General features: G+C 45.8%; 1 protein-coding gene across 3 annotated transcripts in view; it reads left to right on the top strand.

Annotated features, from left to right (window-relative positions):
- Positions 1-859: 859 nt before the first annotated feature.
- The window catches only part of CIB2 (calcium and integrin binding family member 2), a 32,075-nt gene continuing 9,655 nt past the window's right edge, over positions 860-23,279 (top strand). The window contains exons 1-3 of one of the 3 annotated variants that reach the window (XM_069071390.1): positions 860-1,421; positions 11,232-11,266; positions 22,395-22,442. In XM_069071390.1, coding sequence (XP_068927491.1) covers positions 1,371-1,421; positions 11,232-11,266; positions 22,395-22,442 — 134 coding nt within the window. In that variant the 5' untranslated portion in view covers positions 860-1,370. The remainder of the gene's footprint in view (positions 1,422-11,231; positions 11,267-22,394; positions 22,443-23,279) is intronic. The other 2 variants (XM_069071391.1, XM_069071392.1) reach the window with 2 other exon arrangements.

Genomic DNA, 23,279 nt, shown 5'->3' with positions numbered 1-23,279 from the left:
CTCTGTCTGCCAGTGTGGTTGGGTACCTTGAGAGCACCAAGAGGCCAACGTCCACTCTACCTTTAGTATCAGAGGCCAGCTTGGACCCCAGTCCTAGGCCAGCTCTCAACCCCTTTTCTGGTATCATTTCTTACGGTGCCTAGCACTTAATAGACACTTAAATGCTTATTGGAGGGAAGGAAACAAATGAACATTTGTTAAATGCCTACTACAAAGCCAGACCGTGTGCTAAATGCTCCTAGAAACAACCCAGGGAGGGGTTGCTGTTATTACCTGAGAGTGGGTAGTATGCCCCTTTTACAGACAAGGAAACTGGGTGACTTGATTTGCCCTCAGGCCTTCTTGATTGCTGTCCCATCGATTTACTGAGGCCACCTAGCTGCCAAACAGAATAAAGCTCTGTGTGTGTGTGTGAATTTTAGAGGCAATAGGGAGTCTCCTCATAGTCTGGCATAGCCAGGCTTTCCGTTAGAAACCTTACTCTGACAGCAGTGTGGAGGGTGCAAGGGAGATTGGAGACAGAGAAGCTAAGGAAAACGTTTAGGGCAAAAGGTGTAGAAACTGAATTATGGTGCGTGCCGTTGGGATGCAGACAAGGGGCCCTTGCTTGCAGACCCTCTCTGGGCAACCAAGTCTGGAAGATGTTGGAGGGTGGGAAGATGGAAGGTGGGGAAGTAGATCGGGTGGGTGCGGGGTGCGAAGGGAGTGTCAGAGACCGCGACGGAATCCAGCTCTTGGAGACGGAGAGCGCACTGACCTCTCCCAGCTGGCGTCTGCCTGCTGCCCCAAGTTCTCCGGAGGCGGAGCCTCCAGCCTTGTCTGGCCAAGGGGCAGCCTAGGGGCCGGGCTGCCACAGCCCCGCCCTCTGCTCACCTCCCCTCCTCCGGGCTGGGCGGCCCCAAAGGCCCGGACTCCCTGGGCTCCCGGACCTTGGCTAGGAGGCCGGGAGCCGGAGCTGTCTGGAGTTGTCCGGAGCTGTCCGGAGCTGCGGGCACTCCTCGCCCTCCCGCAGCTCCTCTCTCAGCCAGTCTTCCCCATCCCAGCCGGCCCAGGCGGAGCCGCAGGTAGCCCGTGGCGTTGTCAGAAGCAGCGGCAGAGGCAGCGGCAGCGGCGAGGGTCCACTGGGATGAGCCCGTTGGGCTGACCCCCGGCCCTCCCAGCCATCTCCGCACCTTCTTCTCGTTCCTCCTCCGGTCACCTGTGCCCCGGAGGGGGCGATCGGTGTGAGAGGCAGCATTCAGGACACCCAGGGACCGGGCACCGTCCGTCCGATCGGGCCGCAGCGGCTCGGACGCCGGGGTCCCCGAGAGCCAGCAGGCGCCTTCTGATGGAAGACTTGGCCCGGGCCGAGCCCCGGTTCCGTGGCTGAGATGGGGAACAAACAGACGATCTTCACTGACGAACAGCTGGATAACTACCAGGTGAGGGGCCCGGTTGGGAGCAGGGGGCAGGACTGGGCTGGGGGGATTGGGATGGTGCTCCCTTCTGCCGCCTTCTGCCACCTGCCAGCTGCTCCTTCTCCATCCCCAGCCCATCCTAACTTAAGACCTCAAGAAGCCACGCTCTGCTGCCCAGAAGGCGGGTTCAGTCGGGATCCGCCCTTTATCCCTGGCTGTCTCTCGGGGCTCCCGGAATGCTCGGGGCAGGGGCGTCCTCGTGGGGGTATGTGGTTATCTTCTCCAGACCCCTCGGGAGAGGGAAGGGAAGTTTTGGCAAACGCCAGGGTTTGAGGACTCCTGCTAAAGTCTCTTCACCTCCCCGAGACTCAGTTTCCTCTTCTGTGAAAAGGGGATCACATTTGAACTGTTTACCTCAGAAGACTGTTGTGAGGAAAGTGTTTTTTGTAAATGATAGACAACAAAATAGTGAGTTTTTGTAAAGGATATCTGCCCCTTCCCCTCCTCCCCAGTCCCTCTTGGACATCTTAACCAGAACTGCTGAGACATCTTTTCTGGCTGTCCCAAGGCTCTGTAACGTGTCCATTATCCTGCCACATTCTGCTTCCCGAGTCTATCTCCTCTTTCATACTCTCACTTCCAGATTCCAGGTGACCTAGAATCAGAGCCAGTCTAGGTCTCTGGAGCTATCTTTAGGGTTCTCTTCTCATCCCTCTACTGCAGCAGCAGGCCTAGCCAGTCAGAGGGACCCCAGAAAGTCAGAAATGGGACTCCCTCTGGGAGCTGCTTCCATCCCAATGCCCCTGAAAAATTGGGCAGGAGAAAATGTTACAGGTTTGGACCAGGGTGCTCAGGCCAGAGCTTATAACCAAACCCTCTAACCTTGGATCTCTTAGTCAATTAAAGAGACCCAGGGCACTTTGGGAGTCAGAAGTGAAGGGGAGAATTAGGGAAAAAAAAAAAGAGAGAGTTAAGGGGAGGGGTGTCAATTCAGCCCCCAGGTGAACCTTTTCCTTCTCTTTTATGAATTTTAATCTTAAGTAATTTTAAAGTAAAATTGACCCAACACCTTTAACAAATGTAATTAACTAAAAATGGAAGGAATCTCCAAGTAAAATAACAATAATAGCTTTACATCATGCTTTAAGATTTACAAAATACTTTGCAAACACCTCATTTTATACTGACAACAACCCTAGGAGGTAGATGCTACTGTTATACCCATTTTACAGATGAGAAAACTGAGGGAGAGGTTAAGTAACTTGCTCAGGGTCTCAGAGTATCTAAGTCCATATTTGAACTCCCATCTTCCTGACATAAGGTCCAGCACTCTATCTAGTATGACACCCAACTGCCTTGGAATTCAAGGTGTTTTGTATTCTGACTGAAAGAAAAAAAATTAATTTTAGAAAGCAATAGCAATGTGTTTTCCCTCTGCTTCTTCTAAATCTCTATATACACTTATAAAATATTTTTGGTTTTTAAAATATGATGTTTGCTATGTCTGTAGCTTTTCTGTTCATCTTCCTTCCTTCCTTCCTTCCTTCCTTCCTTCCTTCCTTCCTTCCTTCCTTCCTTCCTTCCTTCCTTCCTTCCTTCCTTCTTTCTTCCTTTCCTTTCCTTTTTCTCCTCCCTCTTCCTCAGAGATCATTTAGTACAACCCTTTGACAGATGAAGAAACTGGAAGAACTTTGTGACTGGTCCAAAGTTACATGGGACTGGATCTAATAAGGTGGAATTCAATAGGGATAAATGTAAAGTCTTCTGCCTGAGTACAAAGAGCCAGTTCCTCAAGCCTAGGAAATCTGCCTCTTTGGCTCAGGAGGGAAGGTGTCTGGAATTCAGATGGATGATCTAGAGCTCTCAGGTTGCTAGATGTCAAGTATACTTTGAAGAAATAGCGAATGAACTTGGGATCTTGGCCCTGGGGACTTGTAGTGCCAACCCAGTGTTCTGGTTACTGAGTCTCTATCTTCTACCCAGCTTCATTTACAGAGCCTGGAGAAAACCTCTGGTGTCAAGTTCAAAGTGCTCAGGAGCTCAGCCTGGTCTTGTCTCTGGAGCTGAAGGGGAGAATAATATATGTGAAGTTATGGCCCCAGAGGCCACTTCTCTTCTTCAGCTGACATACTAGAAGCTTCTCCTCTTCGAATAGCATCCTGTGATGCTTGGTTATTTCTCAAGGAGAGGGTGGGCATCATCCTTTCACTCTCCAGGATGGGTACTTTTGGAAGGCAGTGTCTTTTCTTTTGTTATTATTTTTAATGTGATGCTTTATCTCTTACAGCTAGGAGCTACCCGAGGGCAATGCAGGGTACATGATAGGCTTCCTATAAATATTCCCTGCTAGTTTGATGGACCCCAAAATGAACTAATTAGAATGTACATAGGGTTACAGGATTTAGATCTAGAAGGAATGGTAGGGGTCATTTAGGTCAACCCTGCCTCCTCTTTTACAGATGAGGAAACTGAGGTCTAGGGAGCTTTAAGTAACTTACCCAAAGATTAAGTGGCAGAGTCTGAAGATTCTGGGTTCAATCTTCTTTTCTCCACTCCATTGCTGCTCCAAGGAAGGAAAGACTATGTCTTAGGGATGGGGGTAAGGAGAGAAGTCACAGTGTGGAGTCAGGATTTAAATATCCTCTTTCTCCAAAGGCAAGGGATGCTCTTTCCGCTCTGCCACACTACCTTGATTGCACCTCAGGGCATGAGTTATGCTGTTATGTATAGTGATAGAGGCTGCCTCTGCATTTCAAATGTTAGGAAGAAGAAGGAAGAGTAAGGTTCAGGCTAGACTGAGCATTGACCATCCCTGAGCAGAGGGGTGTTGCTTCTGTTCTTAAAATTTTCCAGGGTAAGAGACTTTGTGATCTCCCTTAGAAGGAGGTTATGCCTTTTTGTCATTTTCTTCCCTTCCTTTTTTCTCTCTTTTCCATTCTCCTTCCTTTCCCTTACTATATTTGCCCTTTCCTTCCTTTCTTTTTTTATTTTCTTCTTTTTTCAAATAATAAACATTTATTTTCTTCTCTCCACCACTTGAAGTTTTCTGTTGTTCTTTTTGTCAGGAAGCTATCTGCATCCTTGCTTTGGTTCTGGGGCTCTGATACTAACCTATTTTCTCCTCGCTAAAATTTGAACACATTGCTTCTAAATTCTCTTCTCACTGAAAGTGGGGTAAGAGCAGGTCATTTTCCATGGTTCCAATATTTTTATAATATAGACTTCTCATGGTTTAAAAAAAAAAAGTGAAACCATGGAGTATAATGAGTAGACAGACAGGTCTCAGAGCAAAAAGGCCTAGGTTCCAGTCCTTCCTCTGACCCTCCCAAAATCACTCAGCCGTTCAGTGCTCCACACAACTCAAGACTAGAAGTTGCAGCAGAGGTGCTGGCTTGTATCAGCAGCAGGAATTTCCTCACCAGGAAGCTTCCTATCAGTAGAACTCACCTGTCAGTCTCTGTTCTTATCCCATATTTTGATGGTACTGTCTCATGACAACCTGTGAGGAAAGTAGCTTAGGCAGCATTTTCTCCATTTTTCAAAGAAGGAAACTAAGACCTAGAGAAAGGTCAGGATCTGCCTAAGACCACATAGCTGATAAGTGCTGGGGGTGAGATATTGACTCTTAAGTCTAGCACCCCCTCTTCAGTTCTATGATGCCTCTCATATGGTCATTCCTGGCCTCTGCTTTCCAAAAGAGACAGCTTATCTTCTTGTCTTTTTTCCAGAGCCGGTTTGATTCTTCACTAAGTTCTTTTGGGTATAAAATGGAACTCTGATTCTCAGTTTGTGGATGTACACACAATGAGCTCAGTATCTGTTCACATCTTTTCCCTTTTTGTTCTCCCTTCTCCTCCCTCCCCTTCCAATCTTATAGGATCATAGCTTTATAGAATGAAGAACTTAAGAGTTCATCTGGTCCATCTCCTTCACTGTACAGATAAGGAGACTTAGGCAAATGACTTGCCCAGGGTCACAGAAGCAGGCTGTGACAGAGGCAGACTTATAACCCAGCTCCTCTAACTTCAAACCCAGGGCTTTGGCTTCCATATGTGCGATGCCTCCTCTTCTCATTCTTAATGGCAAACCTCAATGACATGTCCTAAATATTGGTTCATGATTCAGATCATTTCTAGCAATGACAATGGAAGGGTTGCTTTTGTAACAAACTACTATTATTCTACCCATTTTATGGTTGGGTACACTGAGAGCTAGAGACGTTAGTGTTGTTTCTAAGGTCAGACAGAGATTGGGGCAGAGTTGGAATTCAGAACCAGGTGTCTTAGCCCCATCCTGTTTGCCACACCACATTAGTGGTGAAAATGATTTCAAGGTCATGGGTTGCCTAGCCCAGTGATGATTTTCTAGGGTTCTTCTTTCTCCTAAATCAGTACATAAGGACTAGGCTCTTGTAGGCCCATTAGAACACAAAATTATTTATCTGCTAATGCATCTGTTCCCATTCCCTCCCCCTCCTACACACACACACACACATACACACACGCTCTCTCTCTCTCAGCCCTTCTGCTAATCAGCACACAATTGAATTGCTGGAGTTCCAATGCCACCCAAATATCATTAAAAATACTCCAGCTTGCCAGGGCAGTGTCAGTAACTCTGTCAACGAGGCCGGGTCCTTTTCTAGAATGGGTCTGGGATGCCTGCTGTCTGGGACATTGTTCAGGGTTCCCAGCAGAAGCATCTCTCATTGGCATGCATGTCAAGCTGCCCAGACTCCTCTGGCAGGAGCAAAGGAAGCTGGAGCCAAGGCAGTGGGCATCCCCTGAAGCAACTTCGTCATGATCCCAAAGGGCTGCACTCCAAAGTACATTCAGAATACATTCATTCATTCATCACTTAGATAGTGCTGGCTATAGGTCGAGTGTTGTGCTAGGTGCTGAGGGTGTAGAGACCCCTGTCCTGTCCCTGCAAAAAATGTTCATGCCTCAACAAGCTTACATTCTACTGGGATAAACAACAGACACATGGGGTGAAGGGGAAAGGAACAAGCACTGATTAGTCACCTGCTATAGGCCAGGCACTTTATAAATATTAACTCATTTGGTAGCACAGATAAACAAATGTGAAACATCGGTGTGTAAAATAAATAAAGGAAATTTTGGAAGCGCATTAGCAGCTAGAGGAGTAAGGTGAGATGAGGCTTAGAGACCCACAAAGGTTTGGCTACTTCTTTACAAGTCAAGTATAGGAGAAAAAGCCCTGAACCCAGCTCCTAGTCCCAGCTCCACCACTGTCTACCTGGGGGACCTTGCTTACATTAATTCTGGGTCACAGTTTGCTTATCTGTCAAATGGGAGGAACGTTTGCCCTGCCTCCCTCACAGAGATACCGTGAGCATCAAATGAGATAAGGTGGGCCAGCTCTTATTGCCAATGGATTCTCTCATTGCACAGCTGAAGACCCCAAGACCCAAAGAACTTACTTTCCCTAAGTTATTCAGGGAGTGAGCTGTGGGGTGGACTGGATGTGGTCTTTTCTATCTCTGAAGTCTGTGATTTCATAAATTACTAAACTGGGGCTTGAACTCAGATCCTGTAACGCTGACTCCAGTATTCTTTCTGTTAAAATAAGTGTCCTTATTTGAAAATTATGAGGCATTCCATGAATATTCTTCCCCAAGAATCATCCCCACTGTCCTACTGTATTACAGAGGACAAGGGATGGGGGAAGGGGAAGCCAGCACTTCCATACAGACTTATGGACTGCCAGCCAGATCTGTTCTCCCGATCCACTCCCATCCTTCAAGGGACTTCCCATCAAACCCAGGTCCTTTGTTCCTAAGGGCAGTAAATGTCCCCTTGTCTGCTCACACCGCCTCCTATAGATGGCTATTTTTCAAAAGCACCTCTTGGTGTGGGTCATGTTGTGGTTTATAGAAATGGAGCCCCCTATATTCACCCCCAAACCAGACCTTGGAACTTTGAACCCTTCCTCTGTCCACTCCCCTTCCCAGTCCTCCCCCCGACCTTGACTACTTTCCCTGTTTTGTGTCAGGGCTCGTGGGTCAGTGGAAAGACCCTGCACTGAGGGCCAGACCTGAGAGCTAGACCTGCTGTGTTCCCTCAGGCCACTGACTTCCCATCTTCAAGGCTCAGTTTCCTGCTCTGACAATAATAGTAATAATGTGTGTCCTGAGAAGTGCTCAGGAAGCCTCATAGCAAAGTCAAGTATTGTTGTTATTGATTCAATGCTTTTGGGCAGCGATGCCAAGCTCGAATGGGAATGAGCCATCCAACTGTACGTGAGGATTCCTGCAGGCCACATGCTGACTTAGAAAACCACTCACTTCTTTCTTTTCTTTCTATTAATGCAGCGACATATTAAAACCATTTGGGAGCTACGTTTAATCTGGTTTGGGTGGTGCTTGGGATGCCTCTGCTTCAGAGGCTCATGTGGGGACTCCCTCTGCGCATGTGGATGGAATCCTCACGGTGTCTCAGGCAATAGAAGAAAGCACTGAGCCCTGAGCGCTAGCCTCTTATGGCGTGACCTTGGGCAAGTCACTTTTCTGGATTTTAGTTTCTTTATCTACAAAATGAAAGGATGATGTAACACACACACATATACACATACACACACATATATATGTATGTGTATATATAACATTCTATTGCAATATTACATATATTATAATATTATATAATATGTTGAATCTGTAAGGCCCTTTCCAGCTCCAAATAATATGATTCTTTGTCCATAGATGGTTTTTGTGAGTTGCTTCAGCCAAAAATAATCCATCCCCAGGTGTACAACTTCTAGCCCCCAGATAAAAGACACCTAGTCCCCTACTTGGCCCACATGTAAAGCCACTCCGTACTGGGAAGGACCTGCTCAAACTTGCTCTCCTTGTTGGCATGGCCTTTCAGAGCCCAGGGCCACCATGATGAAGTCCCAAGTCCTGATTCTGAGGTTTATGATCTACATGACCCTGGGAAGACCACCAACCCTCTTTGCTCCAGGCTTCCTCATCTGTAAAATAAGGATGTCTGGCCAGTTATGTCGTTTTCACGGTGTGATCCAGGGATCCCTGGGTGTCCCCAAGGACTTTTCAGGGGGTTCGTGAGGTTAAAACTATTTTTGTCATAATACTAAGATGTTTTAATTTGAAATATGACAAATATTGATAGGTCTAACCCCCACAAACAAAAACTGTTTTCAGGGGGGTCAGGGGAGAGTCTTCAACAATTTATAAAAGTGTAAAGATGTCTTGAGACCAAAAGTTTGAGCACATCTGAACTTAATGACCTAAGGATTTCTTTCTAATCCCAGATCTATGATGATATGATTTTATAGTAATAGGAAGACTTTAATAAGAAGCGGTTTTAAACCATGATAAAAATGAGATGGAAAATGTGTTTTTAAAAGTGATAGCAAGTTTATTTTTCTGAGAACGTTTCCTGTTGGTTTTTATTCATTCAAAAGACATTTACTACGTCGTCACAGTGTTTGCAGGATATGGTCATTGCCCTCAGATGGCTTAGTCTAGTGGGACAACAAGACATACAGCAAATCATTTTGGATGCATCAGAGAGGGCTACAAGAGAAATGCTATAGGACGTCTGAGGGAGAAAATCCTTGTAGCCTGAGGGGCTTCAGGGAAGGAAGAGGAGGCAGTTGAGTTGAACTTTATGATTTCAAAGATTTAAGAACTCTAACAGATATGATGACCAGTCCCCACCTCTTGACAGAGAAGGGATGGATTAGAGGTACAGAACAAGCCATATTTTTTCAGGCATTTGAATTGAATGTTAAAGTACAGGTAACCGAGGGAGGACATTGCAGGGATACAGAACAGGGTGGGCCAAAGTGCAGAAGAGGAGTGCACAGCCCTTATTCAGGGATTAAAGATTTAGAAGTGGGCAGGACATCAGAGGTCATCTCTGGCACTTTGTAGATGAAAAAGCCAGGGTGGTAGAGTGTCCTAAGTCACATAGTGACTTTGTAATAAGTAATCAAAGGCAGGATTTTTATATTACCTGGTCTTTCTGATGTATCGTAGTGCGGCTTCTTATTCTTAATTTGTGTGGACAACTAATGGCAGCACGACTAATCAATCAGTAAACATTTATTAAGTGCCTACTGTATGCTAAATGCAGAGGGAACTTCCTGTCTGGCTGCCTTACTGTGCTAGAGTGAACAAAGAGTTAACTACCTAACTTGGACTTCTTCAGACAATATGAGCTGGGGGCACCATCTGGTCCCAGGCCCAGTAACCAGACCCCGGCTACACTATCTGCCAGTAGGCTGGTTTTGAGGGGAGGCCAGGGAACTTGGATATTTGAGCCCTGAGCAAATGAAACCTAAGAGGATGAGCAGGGAACTCTTCCATCCCTCTAGGATTACAAGGTGTGCTTTAAAAAATCCCTGGAGAAAAAGAGGGAATTCTAGAAGATCTCAAACTATGAAGTAGGACACCTTGTTTACTTAATTAACTTAGCTATCATCCTTATGATTGTGTAACATTGATTATTCAGTAGCTGCCCCTTGTCCCCATTGTCTTTGTTTTTTTTTTTTTTTTTGGCATAGTCAAGAACACTATCCCGTCATAGGGACATGAGGTCATAGGTTTAGAGCTGGAAGAGACCCTCAGAGGTCATTCAGTCTAACCACCTTATTTTTACACATGAGGAAACTGAATCACATCAGGGTAAAGTGACTTTCCCAAGTTCACACAGATTGTAAGGATCGGAAGAGGGAACTGAATACAGGACCTCTGTCTCCAGGCCTAGCTCTTCTCATCACTAGTGGTCTGGTCATCAGTTTTCTTCTCTGCCAAGTGGAGCCTTTGGACTACATGTATTCTGAAGGCCTTTCCATTTCTGATAGTCTGACTGATTTCATCACCACAGATTCAGAGTCACCACATTTCTAGTTCTCAAGGTTTTAGTCTATGGGGTGAAAGAGAAAAACTCAAGTCTTACTTGTTGGTGAATTGGGCACCACAGGTGGTCTCTCTGTGGCATTTTGCTATTAAAAGGGAAAAAAAGTAATTCAACTGCATCCGCATATGTTATCTCATTTGATCTTCAAACAGTCTCTCTTAGGCTGCTACTGGTATTTTTTTTCTATTTTACATATGAGGAAACTGAGGCTCAGAGAGGTGACTTGCCAGGGGATTTCGGCCCAGGTCCTCCTGACCTCTTGTCCCACTCCCCCTTCCTACTAAACCACCCTGTCCCTAAGCCAGCTCCGTGGCTAAAATGTGTTGGCTATGTGTTCAAGGGTTTACCTGATAATCCTTCTGTGCTTAATCCTATCTCTGGGCTTCTCAGTGTGAGTTCTTCTGACCCTCACTTCTGTCGATCACAGCTCCTCTGTGACTTGGTACTTTAGAACTGATTGTAGTATTTTCCATTTATTGACACTTTTCATCTTCACTGACTTATTGTCCCCTCTCCTGCTGAACTTTACCCCTTGACAAAGAAAACTTTATCCCAGTGTATGTAACCACTGCCTCTTAGCTCAGACTGTGTCCTGTCTAGGAAAGGGCTGCTAAGGACCACAGCAGACAGAGTGTTTGACTTGTGAGTCAGGAAGACCTGAGTTCAAATTCACCCTCAGACACTGACTAGCTGTAGGGCTCTAGACAAGTCATTTAGCCATTGCCATCCTCAATTTCCATATTTGTAAAAATGGGGATAATAATGGCATCTAACACCCAGGGATGTTTCAAGGTTCAAATGGAATAATATGTGTAAAGTGCTTTTCAAAACTTAAAAACGTTATATGAATATTATCTATTACTTTTATTTCAGAGATCTCAAAGTAATTGAATGCCTCCAACTCACTCAGGTTTTTTTCCCCCTTTAACAGGACTGCTCCTTCTTCAATCGGAACGACATCCTCAAGTAAGCAGATTGTTCTCTTGTCCATTCTCTTTTAGGGGACGAGGGGGGGAGTGTTTCCTGGTCATTGGCAGGACATTGGACTTCATACTCACCTGGCACCTAGAAAGCCCGGGGACCCCATCTGTCCTTTCTCTTCCAAGCTGGGAAAAGAGAGAAGATACTCTTTCTTGGTTCCAGGGCCAGGAAACATGTGGGACTCAAACAGCCTCCCTGGCCCTTGATCTGGGGCTGTCTCATAACCATAGTAAAAAGAACAGCAATTTTAGCTCACAATTGCAAAGGGTTTCATTCCTAACTGATGCTTACAACATGCAGGTGAGGCAGGTTAGTGTAAATATTCTTCTCTCCATTTGATGATGAGGACTAGAGTTCAGAAAAATGAAGGGATTCCCCATGGGAACCTAGATCTCAGCTCCTAGTCTAGGGCTCTATCCATAATTAACTGCATGACCTTGGGCTCATGATTTTCTCTCTCTGGTCTCAGTTTCTCCACCTGTAAAATGAGGGGATTGACCTAAATAATCTCTAAGTTGCCCCAGAGAATTTCTAGCTCTGAGAGTCTATTGTTCTAGAAAGCAAGTAGATTTGTTTGTGGGAGAGGTTCAAAGTCATTCCAGAAGCACAAAGAAGAATCTGGATACAGAGATGAGATCTGTAACCAACTGGTGGGAGTGATTATTCAGGGGCCAGAGGGCTTTCCTGGTATCCGTAAAATCAGCTCTATAAGTAGCCATATCTCTGTGATGATGTCATCATAAATCATACACACAAAACACTTTACATATGTCATCTCATTTGGTCTACATACAATCTCTCTTAGGCTGCTTCTGGTATTTTTTATATTTTACAGATGAGGAAACTGAGGTTCAGAGAGGTGACTTGCCAGGGGATTTCAGCCCAGGTCCTCCTGACCTCTTGTCCCACTCCCTTCCTACTAGACCACCCTGCCCCTAAGCCAGCTCTGTGGCTAAAATGTAGGTGTTGGCTATGTGTTCAAGGGTTTATCTGATAATCCTTCTGTACTTATCCCATCTCTGGGCTTCTCAGTGTGAGTTCTTCTGACCCTCACACTGACCTTTTTGACAAAGAAAAACTATCGAGCAAAAATATCTGATACAGAGACTGTGTCTTCATTGGACGCCCTTCCTCTCTGCTGTTTGCTGTGCCTGGAATGCTGTGCCCCCTCACTCTATCTAGCTCCTGACTCCCTTCAAGACTCAGCCCAAACCCCACTTCTGGGGGAGGCCTTGCCTCAAAGATCACCTCCTCTTTTCACTTGATGGTTACCTCCTCCATCCAGGAGAATCTCATCTCCTGGAAGGGGGCTGGGATGGTGTTTTTATCTTACAATAGGTGGCGCTTTCTAACAGAACCTGTTATGCAGTAAGCACTTAATAAATGTTTGCTGACTGCGCCAAATTGGAGGCACACATTCCTCTTCCAAAGTCACTCTGAGGCCAGTATTAGTTTTTTCCCTTTGGTGGGCTTCGGATCTGATGAATCCAGTTGAACTCTGGGGCTCCTTCCATCGTGGACACACTATGACCTCGTCTCAGATTATTGACTCATTTCTGGGAGGCAGCATGCTTGGTTCCATGGAAAAGGCCCTGGCTCAAGAGTTCAAATCCTGCCAGTGATACACTCTGCCTGAGGGACCTCTGTGGTCTCCAAGGTCCCTTCCTGCTCCAGATCTGTGATCTCAAGACTCCCACTGGGGGAGGGAGTTTCCACACCAAGAACTTAGATGAAATCACCAACTTGGACCTCTTGCCCTCCTCCTCAGATACTAGGGTCATGCTCTAAATCTATTAAAGACCATAGAGTTATGCAGTTTTGAGCTGGGGGGAGTCATAGAGATTATCTACAATGCAACCCCCTCATCTTACAGAACAAGAAACTGATGACCAGAGAGTGGGAGAAGGGACTTAATCAGGGTCATACACACAGGCAGTAGAAGCCCCAGGTTTCAGTGACCCCAGACTTTGTTGGGTTCTTCCTGACTCTTCACAAAGATCTTGGGGGCTAGAGGTGACTTTTGCTGGGTGGTCATGAGTCCCTACTTAGCCCCCTTTTGACTGAAGCTGATTTCCAAGCTTGCTGCAAGGGTAAAGATTGCATCCATCACAAAAGGTTTGTCACAATTGGGAAATGATAGGAAATTTCACCTCATTTTTGGCTCTGCTGGGTTTCTTTCTGCCAGTGGGGATATCAGGTCGCACTAAAAGCCAGAAACAGCTGTACAGTCTCTTGGATTTGCTTTCCCTCCGCTGAGGTGGCAAGTGCTGCCTGGGATTTGGCTCTGAATGGCTTTGCCATTGCCAGGCCCTCTCTGCAGTCAAGAAAGGGGGCTTCTCTCTGGACTCTGCCCTTCATTCTCTAGCTCTGTGTCCCTTTGCAAACTTCCCCCCCCCTTCCCACAAGTTTCTCAGTTCTCATTTCCTCTTGGGGGAGGGGTGACTCAGACCAGCAAAGGGAGAAACAGAGGTCCTAGATAGAGGTGGGGACCCCGCAGCCTTGAGGCCTTGTTTTACAGATGGGGAAATAGTCCTGCAATGACTTACCCAAGGCTACACAAGCACTCAGGTCACTCAGAGGCAGGATTTGAACCCAGGTCTTCTGATTCCAGAGTTAGTGTGCTTATACTGTGGTACCCTGGGAGAAATGATCAAGCGAACAGCTTTAACTTACAAACATTTCTCCATCTCTTAGCTTTGGCACCTAGGGAGACTTTAAAAAAAGTTTTATTGGTCTCATTTTAAAAATACCAACTATTTTTAGATATACTCCCCCTCCTTACATTAAACCTTTCCTTATGCAACAAAGAAAACCAGCTGGGGTCTGGCAGTGGAGGCAACATTTTGCTGCCCCATTGCTACCAAGAGGAAGACATTATTTTTCCTCATCTTTTTTTATGACCCAGATCAATTAATTTCATTAACTAATTAAGTTAAATTCAGTTAATCAGGACTTCTCTACTTTTTATTTCCTTTTAATATGGATTTTATTGATACTTTTTGTTTTTACATCACTGGTGATTCCCCCTCCCTCTCTTCTTCTCCCCATGCCCTGAGAACATCCCTTTCAGTGGTCTTACAGAATTATTTTATGAATAAATTTCACAGTAGCTGTTGGGTAGATCTGGTCATGATGGACAGCTAGGTGGCACCATAGTGCACAGAGTGCCAGGCCTGGAGTCAGGAAGATCTGAGTTCAAATGTGACCTCAGATACTTTACTATGGAAGTGACCCTGGGCAAGAAGTCACTTCACCCTGTTTGCCTCAGTTTCCCCATCTGTAAAATGAGCTGGAGAAGGAATGGCAAACCCCTCCAGTATCTTTACCAATAAAATTCCAAAGGGGGTCATGAAGACTGGAACACAACTAAACAACAACACAACTGTTACAACAGTAACCGTAGCAGGTCTGGTTATCTCCTGTTTCTTTGGAACTTTTGCCTGTTGAGACTTTCTCTGTTGATACTACCCAGCTTTTTTCCTGAAGGCAGGGAAAACCCTTGACTATATTTCAAGAGCTCATATTAAGTGGCCAAACTGCTAGGATGGGTGACTTATTTGTGAAGTGGGCAGGGGATATGTCATGGGGGAGAGGGGTGCCACAATATCCTCAGCTGTCCTTGAGACCACTTCTCATGGTTAAGCAAGATTCACAACTTGGGACATTCTTTTCTGGCACTGGAGAGAGTACTTGGCCTAGAGTCAGGAAGACTTGAATGCCCATCAAGCCTCAGATACTTATTAGCTATGTGACCCTGGACAGGTCAATTAACTTGTTTGCCTCAGTTTCCTCTTCTGTAAAATGGGGATAATAATAGCACCCACCTCCCAGGGCTGTGAAGATAAAATGAGAATAATTGTAAAGCACAATACCCAACACATAGTAACTGTGACATAAATGTTAGCTGTTACTGTTTTTATTGTTAGATACTGTGTAATTAGACAGTGGATTGTGAGGCAGCCAGCCCTAGCTGGTTAGGACTTAAGACTGGTTATCAGCCAGGCAATCATGCTCTCTGTAGCTCAGTCCAATAGAAAGTTCGTCCCTTGAGGGTAGGGACTGTTAAGTTTTTGTCTCTGGGGATGTAATGACAGAGTAGGTGTTTAATACATGTTTCTATAGCTGTTGAGGAGAAGACCCTTTTAGTCAGTGGAGAAGGGACTGTATTTCAATGTTGCTACTTAAAAAATAAGTCCTTATTGAATTTGAAGAAGGCAGTTTGGTGTAGCAGCCAGAGGGTCGGTATAAGTCACAAAGACCCAGATTCATGTCCTGCCTCTGACACACCAGGTGTATGACCCTGGACAAGTCATTTAATCTCTCAGTGCACAAGGCAAGCTATACGGCTCTATGTTTCAGAGAAGGTATCAGCCTGTGCTTGTAGAGGGAGTTTCTCAAAATGGTGAAACTTCAAGTCTAGATATTTAAAAAAGAAAGAAAAGAAAAGGAAAGAAAAAGAAAACAATCTCTGCTGAATGTGGGTTTGGAGTATTGGGAATTTGAAATAGGTGGAATCAGAGGAAATAACTCCTTTGGATTCACCAAACTACTTGCATTGTGCTGAGCACTGTGCCAAGCCCTGAAGCTATATAAAGACAAAAAGTGGAACAATCCCCTGCCCACAGGATGCTTACATTCTCTCTGGGGTGGGGGAAGGGACACAACAGGTATGTGTGGAAGGAAATATAATGCAAAGAAATTTTAGGAGGGCACTAATAGACTAGAATTTGGGGAAATGTCTTGTGTTCCTACAGTAGGTGGTGCCTGAGCTGTGCTTTGGAGGAAGCTGGGGATTCTGAGGAGAAAATGAGGAGGGAATGCTTTCCAGATGTGGGGACCACTGGTACAAAGACTTGGAGATGGGAAATCTGGCATGTATGGGGCGCAGCTAGAGTTTTTCCCCCCAGAATTTTGGTTGGAAGGGACAGTGCTTAAAGGGAAATCATATGAAATAAGATTAGAAAAGTAGGCAGAAACCCGATCATGGAGAATTCTTAAATGCTGAAGAGAAGACTTTTATTTTATTTGTCACTGTTGGATAGGAGGTGGTCAGGGGAAGTTGGTATTATCAGATTTTTGTTTTAGAAATACTTTGGCTTAAGCATCTCATGTGTTCCAGACCTGATACTGATTCCTGTCATCCAGATTGGGGTGTATGACCAAATCAGGTCCCACTGATGGGGAAGATGGGCCATGCAAGCTCTCCAGGGATGCTATATAATCAGTCTATTAAAATTCTCAGCGGACAAGTCTTCATTCCAGCAATAAGTGTGATCTGCCTGGCCAGCCAGTCCACTTTTATCGCTCCATCAAAGTGAGGAGGAAGATTTGGCAGGTGCCTCAGACTGGAATGAGCAGGTGTTTGGGCCCACTTAGCTATCAGTTTTTGAAGATGGCCAACTCGGAAGGTTGGCAAGTCAGTCAGTGAATTGGAGACCTCTGCTGAAGGGGCCTGGGCTAGTTGGTCTGAGGAACCCTCCTGAGACATCAGCCACAGATGTCTGGAACACAGCAGATAGTGGGTCTTGTTAATGGTGTATCTTCTTCAGTAAGAGTATTGAGGAAGGAAGCCTGGAACGTGTTGGTTGGGGCTTTAGTAGACACACCTGAAAACTGGATCAGATGATTCTCTTCCAGCATCCAAGGGTAGTGGGTTTGTGTTTGTACATAGACATGCCTGTGTACATACATATACTTGGTCACAGCCCATGTGCAAAAACTGATCCTTTTGTAATCAGACAGCTCATTGGCAGATAGTCAGATGGGTCCTATCCAAGTGGAGGGGAAACAACCAAAATAATTACAACATTGTGAGCCAGTGTATAAAGAGTCACCTTTGACTCATATTGGCTGGGTGACCCTGAACAAGGCAGCCTCTCAGTACTCCAGGCAGTGCTCTAAGACGCCAAGGTTCAGAGAAGGAGCCAGTCTGCCTTGGTAAAGGGCAAGCTCTTGTCTCTCCTCCTTCCTGCCCTCCCCTAAAATAAGAGCTTCATAGAAAGCAACATGGTGGGGCAAAAACTGGGAGAAAGAAGGCCTGGATTCAAATCCTGGCACTGCCACTTACTAACTGTGTGACTTATTGGATCATATCACCTCTCCAAGTCTCACTTTCTTCACCTTTAAAATGGGGGTGAAAGGTGGTGTGGCATAGTAAATAGAGGGCCAGTCCTAGAGTCAGGAATGAATCAGTCAATAAGTATTTATTAAGCAGCTGTGGGGCCATGGACAAATCACCCACCCTTTCTGTGTCACAGGCACCTCTTAGTGACTGTTAAGTTACAGATAAATTACCTATTGGCATCAGTAGAGGGATGTCCCCCCCAAAGTGACGAAATAACTGTTTTTGGGGGGAGTGGAAAAAAATGGGATTAATGATACCTACAGAACCTACCTCCAATAGGGTATTGAGAGACACAGCCAGATAAGAGTTGGGGAGCTGAGGAGAGAAGATACTAGATCCTACCTCTTATCTTTAGTAACTGACAGAGTAAACATGAGTTAAAACACCTGAGTGCGACCCTTGGCTGCAAATACCTCATTGGAGGGACCTGACCATCTTTCTGTCCTCTGCTTTGGTCTGACCACAACTGGAGTCTTGGGCTCCATTCTGAGCACCACAAAGTAGATGTAGGTGACCTGGATGCTGAGAAAATGTGCATGCCTTTGCCCTATGTAGACTGACTGAAGGAGCAGGATGTTGAGTCTGGAAAAGAGAAAAAGATGGGGGGGGGATGGACAACAAGATTATGACTTCAGTCCTTTTAAGGATTATCTTGAGGAAGGTATGTTCAGCCTCAAAAGGAAGAACTGGTAACAAGGGAGATGATGTAGAGGCAGATTGCAGCTGGATAGAAGAAAACATGCCCTAGCATTTAGAACTGTCCAGCAGCTGGACAGGCTGCCTCAGGAGACAGTGAATTAATTCCACAGCTGGACATCTTATGCAGAGGGTGATAACCACTTTTTGGGGACTTGGGTAAGGGCATTTCTGGTCAGGTTGGAATAAATCTCATCTTACACTTAACTAGAAAGGGTTTGGACCCCAAAGAGTTGGCTTCAAATGGTTCAGTGGAAAGAAGACTGAATTTGAAGTCCAAGGACCTGGATTCAAATTCTGACCCTGCCACTTACTGCTTCAGGGACATTTACCTCTGTACCTCAGTTTCCTCACCTGTAAAATGAAAGGATTCAACTAGGTGGAGTCTGAGTTCCCTTTTGGCTCTAAGGCTACAATCTAACTTAGTGCCCATGTGACCTTAACCACATTAAGACTTTCCAGGTCTCCATTACTTTACCTATAAAATAGCAGGGACTAGATTGGAGGTTTTTAACGTGGGGGTCCTTGAAGCTTTGTTAAACATTTGGATAACTATCTCATCATTGCTTTCCTTTGAAATCCTATACATTTTTCTTTATTAATTTAAAAACATCATTCTGGAAAGGGGTGGTAGGCTTCATCTGACTGCCCAAGGGGTCCATGATGAAAGACGTTAAGACCCCCTGGATAGTATCTTTAAGTCCCTCCTACATCTAAAAGTGTACGTGAGGTCCCTTGCGACTCTTGGCTTCTATGGTTGATTCCTTGCCTCATTTGGCTATTAATGCCAGACGTACCCAATCCCAAATCAATCCAAATGCAGTAAAGCTGGTGGCAGAGGGGGCGAGATGAGACAGGCAGCCTCTTCAGTGGACAGAGCACTTGGCAGAAACTCTCCAGTGGGACCAGCTGGCCTCCTCAACGCTTTTTTTCCTTCCTTGCTGCTTCTAGACTGGGTTTTTGAAGCCAGAACTATTTCTCAGGTTGGAAGATTTGGAGCAACAGGTTTGGGGGCAGGGATAGACAGCCCCCTCTGCTACTGGACAGCGACTTAGGGAGAGTGTGAGTAGAGGACAAAAAAGAAGAGAAAGCTGTCTCACTACATTCATATTGAGAAGTACCAATGGACTGGAATTTGGTGGCGGTGGCGGTCCCTCGTTTTCAAAGGGGACCAATGACATCACAAGGGGGATGTCTGGACTGGTGCATGAAATGGATTTAAGTGAGGCAGTCATCAAAGTGCAAAGTCATCAGCTTCATTCTCTCCTCCAGAACTACTGGAGTCCAGTGGTAAGATGGCTAGCAATGGTATCTTTGACTTGATGGAGGAGCAGGAGTGTGCTAGTAAATATTTAACAATCAGCTCTCTGAAAAGGCAGGATGGGCTTTTAGGTTTAATCTGCATCATTAACATTTTCTGCATCATTATCTTAAGGCTGGATAATCAACAAAACACAAGACAAGCCCCAATTTGTAGCACTTGCTGATTTCCAAGGTGTAAATGCTCACACTGAAAATTTAGCTATGGGCTTGGTTCAGCTGCCTCTAAGACACATCTGTGAAGGAGCTTCCTCAAGGCAACTCCCTATCCTGATGAAACTGGGCTAAGAGGATCATGGATTTAAACCTAGCAGGGATCATAGAGGCCATGGAATCTAACTACTTCATTTTATATTTGAGAAAACTGAGGTCCAGAGGGTTAGGTGACTTGCCCAAGGTCACACAGCTAGTAGAAATTTGAGGTAGGATCTGAACCCAGGTCCTTTTGATTCAAAATCTAGTGCTCTAGTCACTCTACCTCTGCCTAGGTCACAGGTCCAATACAAATCATTATTATGATGAAATAAATACACATACTACCCCAGGGTATCTGTTACAAGTAGATTTCTTTAGGGAAGGGAATAATGCACCTACTGTGTTCCAGGCACTATGCTAAGTGTTTTACTTGTTGCTATCTTATGTGATCTCCACAACAACCCAGAGAGGTAGGTGCTATTATTATTCCCATTTTATAGTCGAGGAAATTGAATCAGACAGAGGTTAAGTGGTTTCCCCAGGATCACACTAGTAAGTCTCAAACATATTCAGTGTCTGAGACTGGATTTGAACTCAGTTCCTCCTGATTCTAGGCCCCGTGCTCTGTCCACTGTACCACCTAGCTACCTGTTTATCCCTCCAAGGCTGCTCGTGCTGTTCCCTAAGAGGTGATGAAAGAGCTGGTGATGGTTTTGTTTGGTAAGAGGAAGAATTGGGGTGGACATGACCGCTGCATTGTTGTGGAAGAGGGAATAGACTGTGTGGCCCCCCTTGGGCAGACCTTGGGCTGGTGAGTAAACAGGAGCCACTGCAGTCGCACAAACTCCAGGAGATGTCAGTGGCCATCTAGTGCAACCCATACCTGGGGGGTAAAAAATTCTCTCGAATTACAAAGAGATGTATTTTGCCTCGATAGAAGGAAGAATATCTGACAATTACAACTGTCCAACAGGGGACCTTGAGAGGGCCTTGATAGGTAGTGAGCTCCCTGACACTGGAAGTATTTAAGCTGAGGCTAGATGCCTTTCCGACAAGGATGTTATAGAGGAAATTCCCGTATTCCTCCTGTTGAGAAGGTTGGACTGGTTGGTTTCAAAGGGCATAGAATTTGGGTATCAGAAGGAGCCTCAGTGACCATTTAGTCCAACCCAGACGATAAAAGAATCCTCTACTGCAAGGGTCTCTGGGCTTCTGCTTGAAGACCTCCCATGAGAGGGATCCTACTTCCCAACCTTCCCAAGTAGCTCATTCCACTCATGGTTAGCTCTGATTGCTAGGAAGCATTTTCTGGCATCAAGCCCCAGTTGGCCTCTTGGCTATTTCCCTTCCATTGTTCCTGGTTCCTCGATCTACTCTCTGGGATGAAAGAGAACAATCTGAATTTCTCCTCTTCATCACAACCCTTCAGATACCTGAAGTCAGCTGTCAACTTTCCCCTCCCCCTTAAGAGTTTTCTTCTTCAGGCTAAAGAATCTCAGTTCTTCCATCAGTCGTTATATGACATGGTCTCAAGACTTTAACCTATCTGGTTGCTCTTCTCTGGACCTTCTAAAGCTTGCCAATGACAGTCCTAAAGTATAGCCCCCAGAACTGAGCATCGCCCTCTGGGTGTGGCCCACTGAGGCTCATGGCCATGGACTCTTCACCTCGAAGATTCTGTGATCTAGTATGTAAATATGTTCTTCTCCATTATGTGTCTGATGGTTGGAAAGGGATTATGCTAGTTGATTTCTTCTGTAGACCACTAGCTCTGACCCTGGCTGAATATTATTGGCTTGAACCTGTGTTTGGGAAAGGATGTGAACATGGACCTTCACTACACTCTCCTCCTCTTCCCCTTTCTCGAGCTTCTTTTTCTCTCCCTATGAATGCTTGTTGGCTGTCAAACTGGGATGGATCTGGTAAATGGAATTTGTCTTGCTTGGTCAGACTCAAAGTCTTCTTGTCTCTCTATGTGCCCTCATCAACACTGCCTGATCCTTGGGCAGTGTGGGTAGGAAGGCAAGGAGCAGGAGGGGATGATGAATGTATGCATAGCTTTGGACTTTGTCTGGATGACACCTCATATTTCTATAGCACATTAAAGCTTTAGAAAGCAACCTTGGGGCACAGGAAGTACAAGTATTTTTCATCTTCATTTGACAGATGAAGAAACAGAGTCTTCAAACTTCACTTGACTTGCCCAGAGCCAGAGGGTTGGAGTTATTGTGTCACATAGGAGATCTGAGGAAGATCTCTCTTCCTCTCTCTCCCTCCCTCTTCCTCTCTCTGTTCCTCTCTCTCCCTCCCTCCCTCTCTCTTCCTCTCTCTCTCCCTCTTTCTCTTTTCCTCTCTCTCTTCCTCTTTCTCTCTCACCCCCCCTTTCTCTCTTCCTCTCTTGTTGAAGATCTCATCCTTTCCCACCCAGACTGTCACACTAGCTCCTAACCTACCTTCCTTCCTCTTCAGTCACAGGAGCATAGAGTCTCAGAACTGGCAAGGACCTCAGAGACCACCCAGTCCAACTTGTACTTGAGGAAGGGTCTCCAGTACAACAGTAGAGGTCATGCAGCCTTGCCTCCCAAGGCAGCCTGGGCCATTTCCATCTGCATCTTGCTCTGCCCAATTATCTTCCAAATGTACTGCTGATTCTTGCATTGCCTCCCTTGAAGGGTTCTCAGTAAGAAGGGAAGTGCTTCACAAGTCTTTAAATGCTGTGGAGAAGGGAGTTATTGTTACATTGGTCACAATGGCAGTTATACTTGTGTTTTTTTCTAGTGTGCCCTTCATCATGTCTTCCCCTGAACCGCCACTGTCCTGGCTCATGTATGTATGTCTTGCTTCTCCAACTGGACTGGAAACCCTTGGGTCACAACCTTGGATGTGTGTCCTACAGTGCCTGACAGCACTAGGCCCATTCACTGGTGCTAAACTTGTGAAATGATCATATGGGCCAGAGACTGCATGCTACAGGGTTCTGGGTTCAATGGACAGACTCAGGATTTGAGGGCTGAGAACAAAAAAGGCTCTTGGAGATCCTCTGGTCCAGCCTCCTCATTTTATAGATGTATACATTGTGGCCCAGGGCTGCAGTGACTGGCCCACAGCCACACTGGGAGTGAGTGGTGAAGCAGGAGTTTGGACACATATCCCCTGACCTCGGGCCTCTCTGGGCTGGGCTACTTCCTTCGTGCTGTGGGAGCCTTTGGCTAGGAAGAGATCCAGGAGAGATTTGGGGTCATTGGGGGAAGTGCAGGAAGGAGAATAGGAAGTGATGAAGGCCCTGAATGGTGAGCAGAATTTGGGGAAGATGGGAACATATGGTAGAAACCAGCAAGCGGACCTACAGTCAGCAGCTGAGATGGGTCAGCTGTCTCTCAGTCTCTGGTAACGTCCTCTTGTCATCCCTGGGGGCTGTGTCTCCTCTTGGCTGCTCAGGAGCTGCTGCCTCAGCACATGCCAAGGAAGTGTCTGCACCATTGAGAGTTCAGTTTCACATTCCCACTGACAGAGCTGCTGAAGCAGAAACTAAATATATGACTTCACTCCCTCCCTCCCCCCTCTCTCCCTCCTTCCTCTCTCACTATCCCTCCCTCCCTCCTCTCTCCCTTTCTCACTCTCCCTCCCTCCTCTCTCTGTCCTTTTCTCTCTCCCTCTCTCTCT

This window comes from Petaurus breviceps, unplaced genomic scaffold (genome assembly GCF_028583685.1).
Source record: "Petaurus breviceps papuanus isolate PSGF00001 unplaced genomic scaffold, PetGlider_PUasm1.0 90825, whole genome shotgun sequence".
Lineage (NCBI taxonomy): Eukaryota > Metazoa > Chordata > Mammalia > Diprotodontia > Petauridae > Petaurus > Petaurus breviceps.
This window is presented reverse-complemented; position numbering and strand designations above follow the sequence as displayed.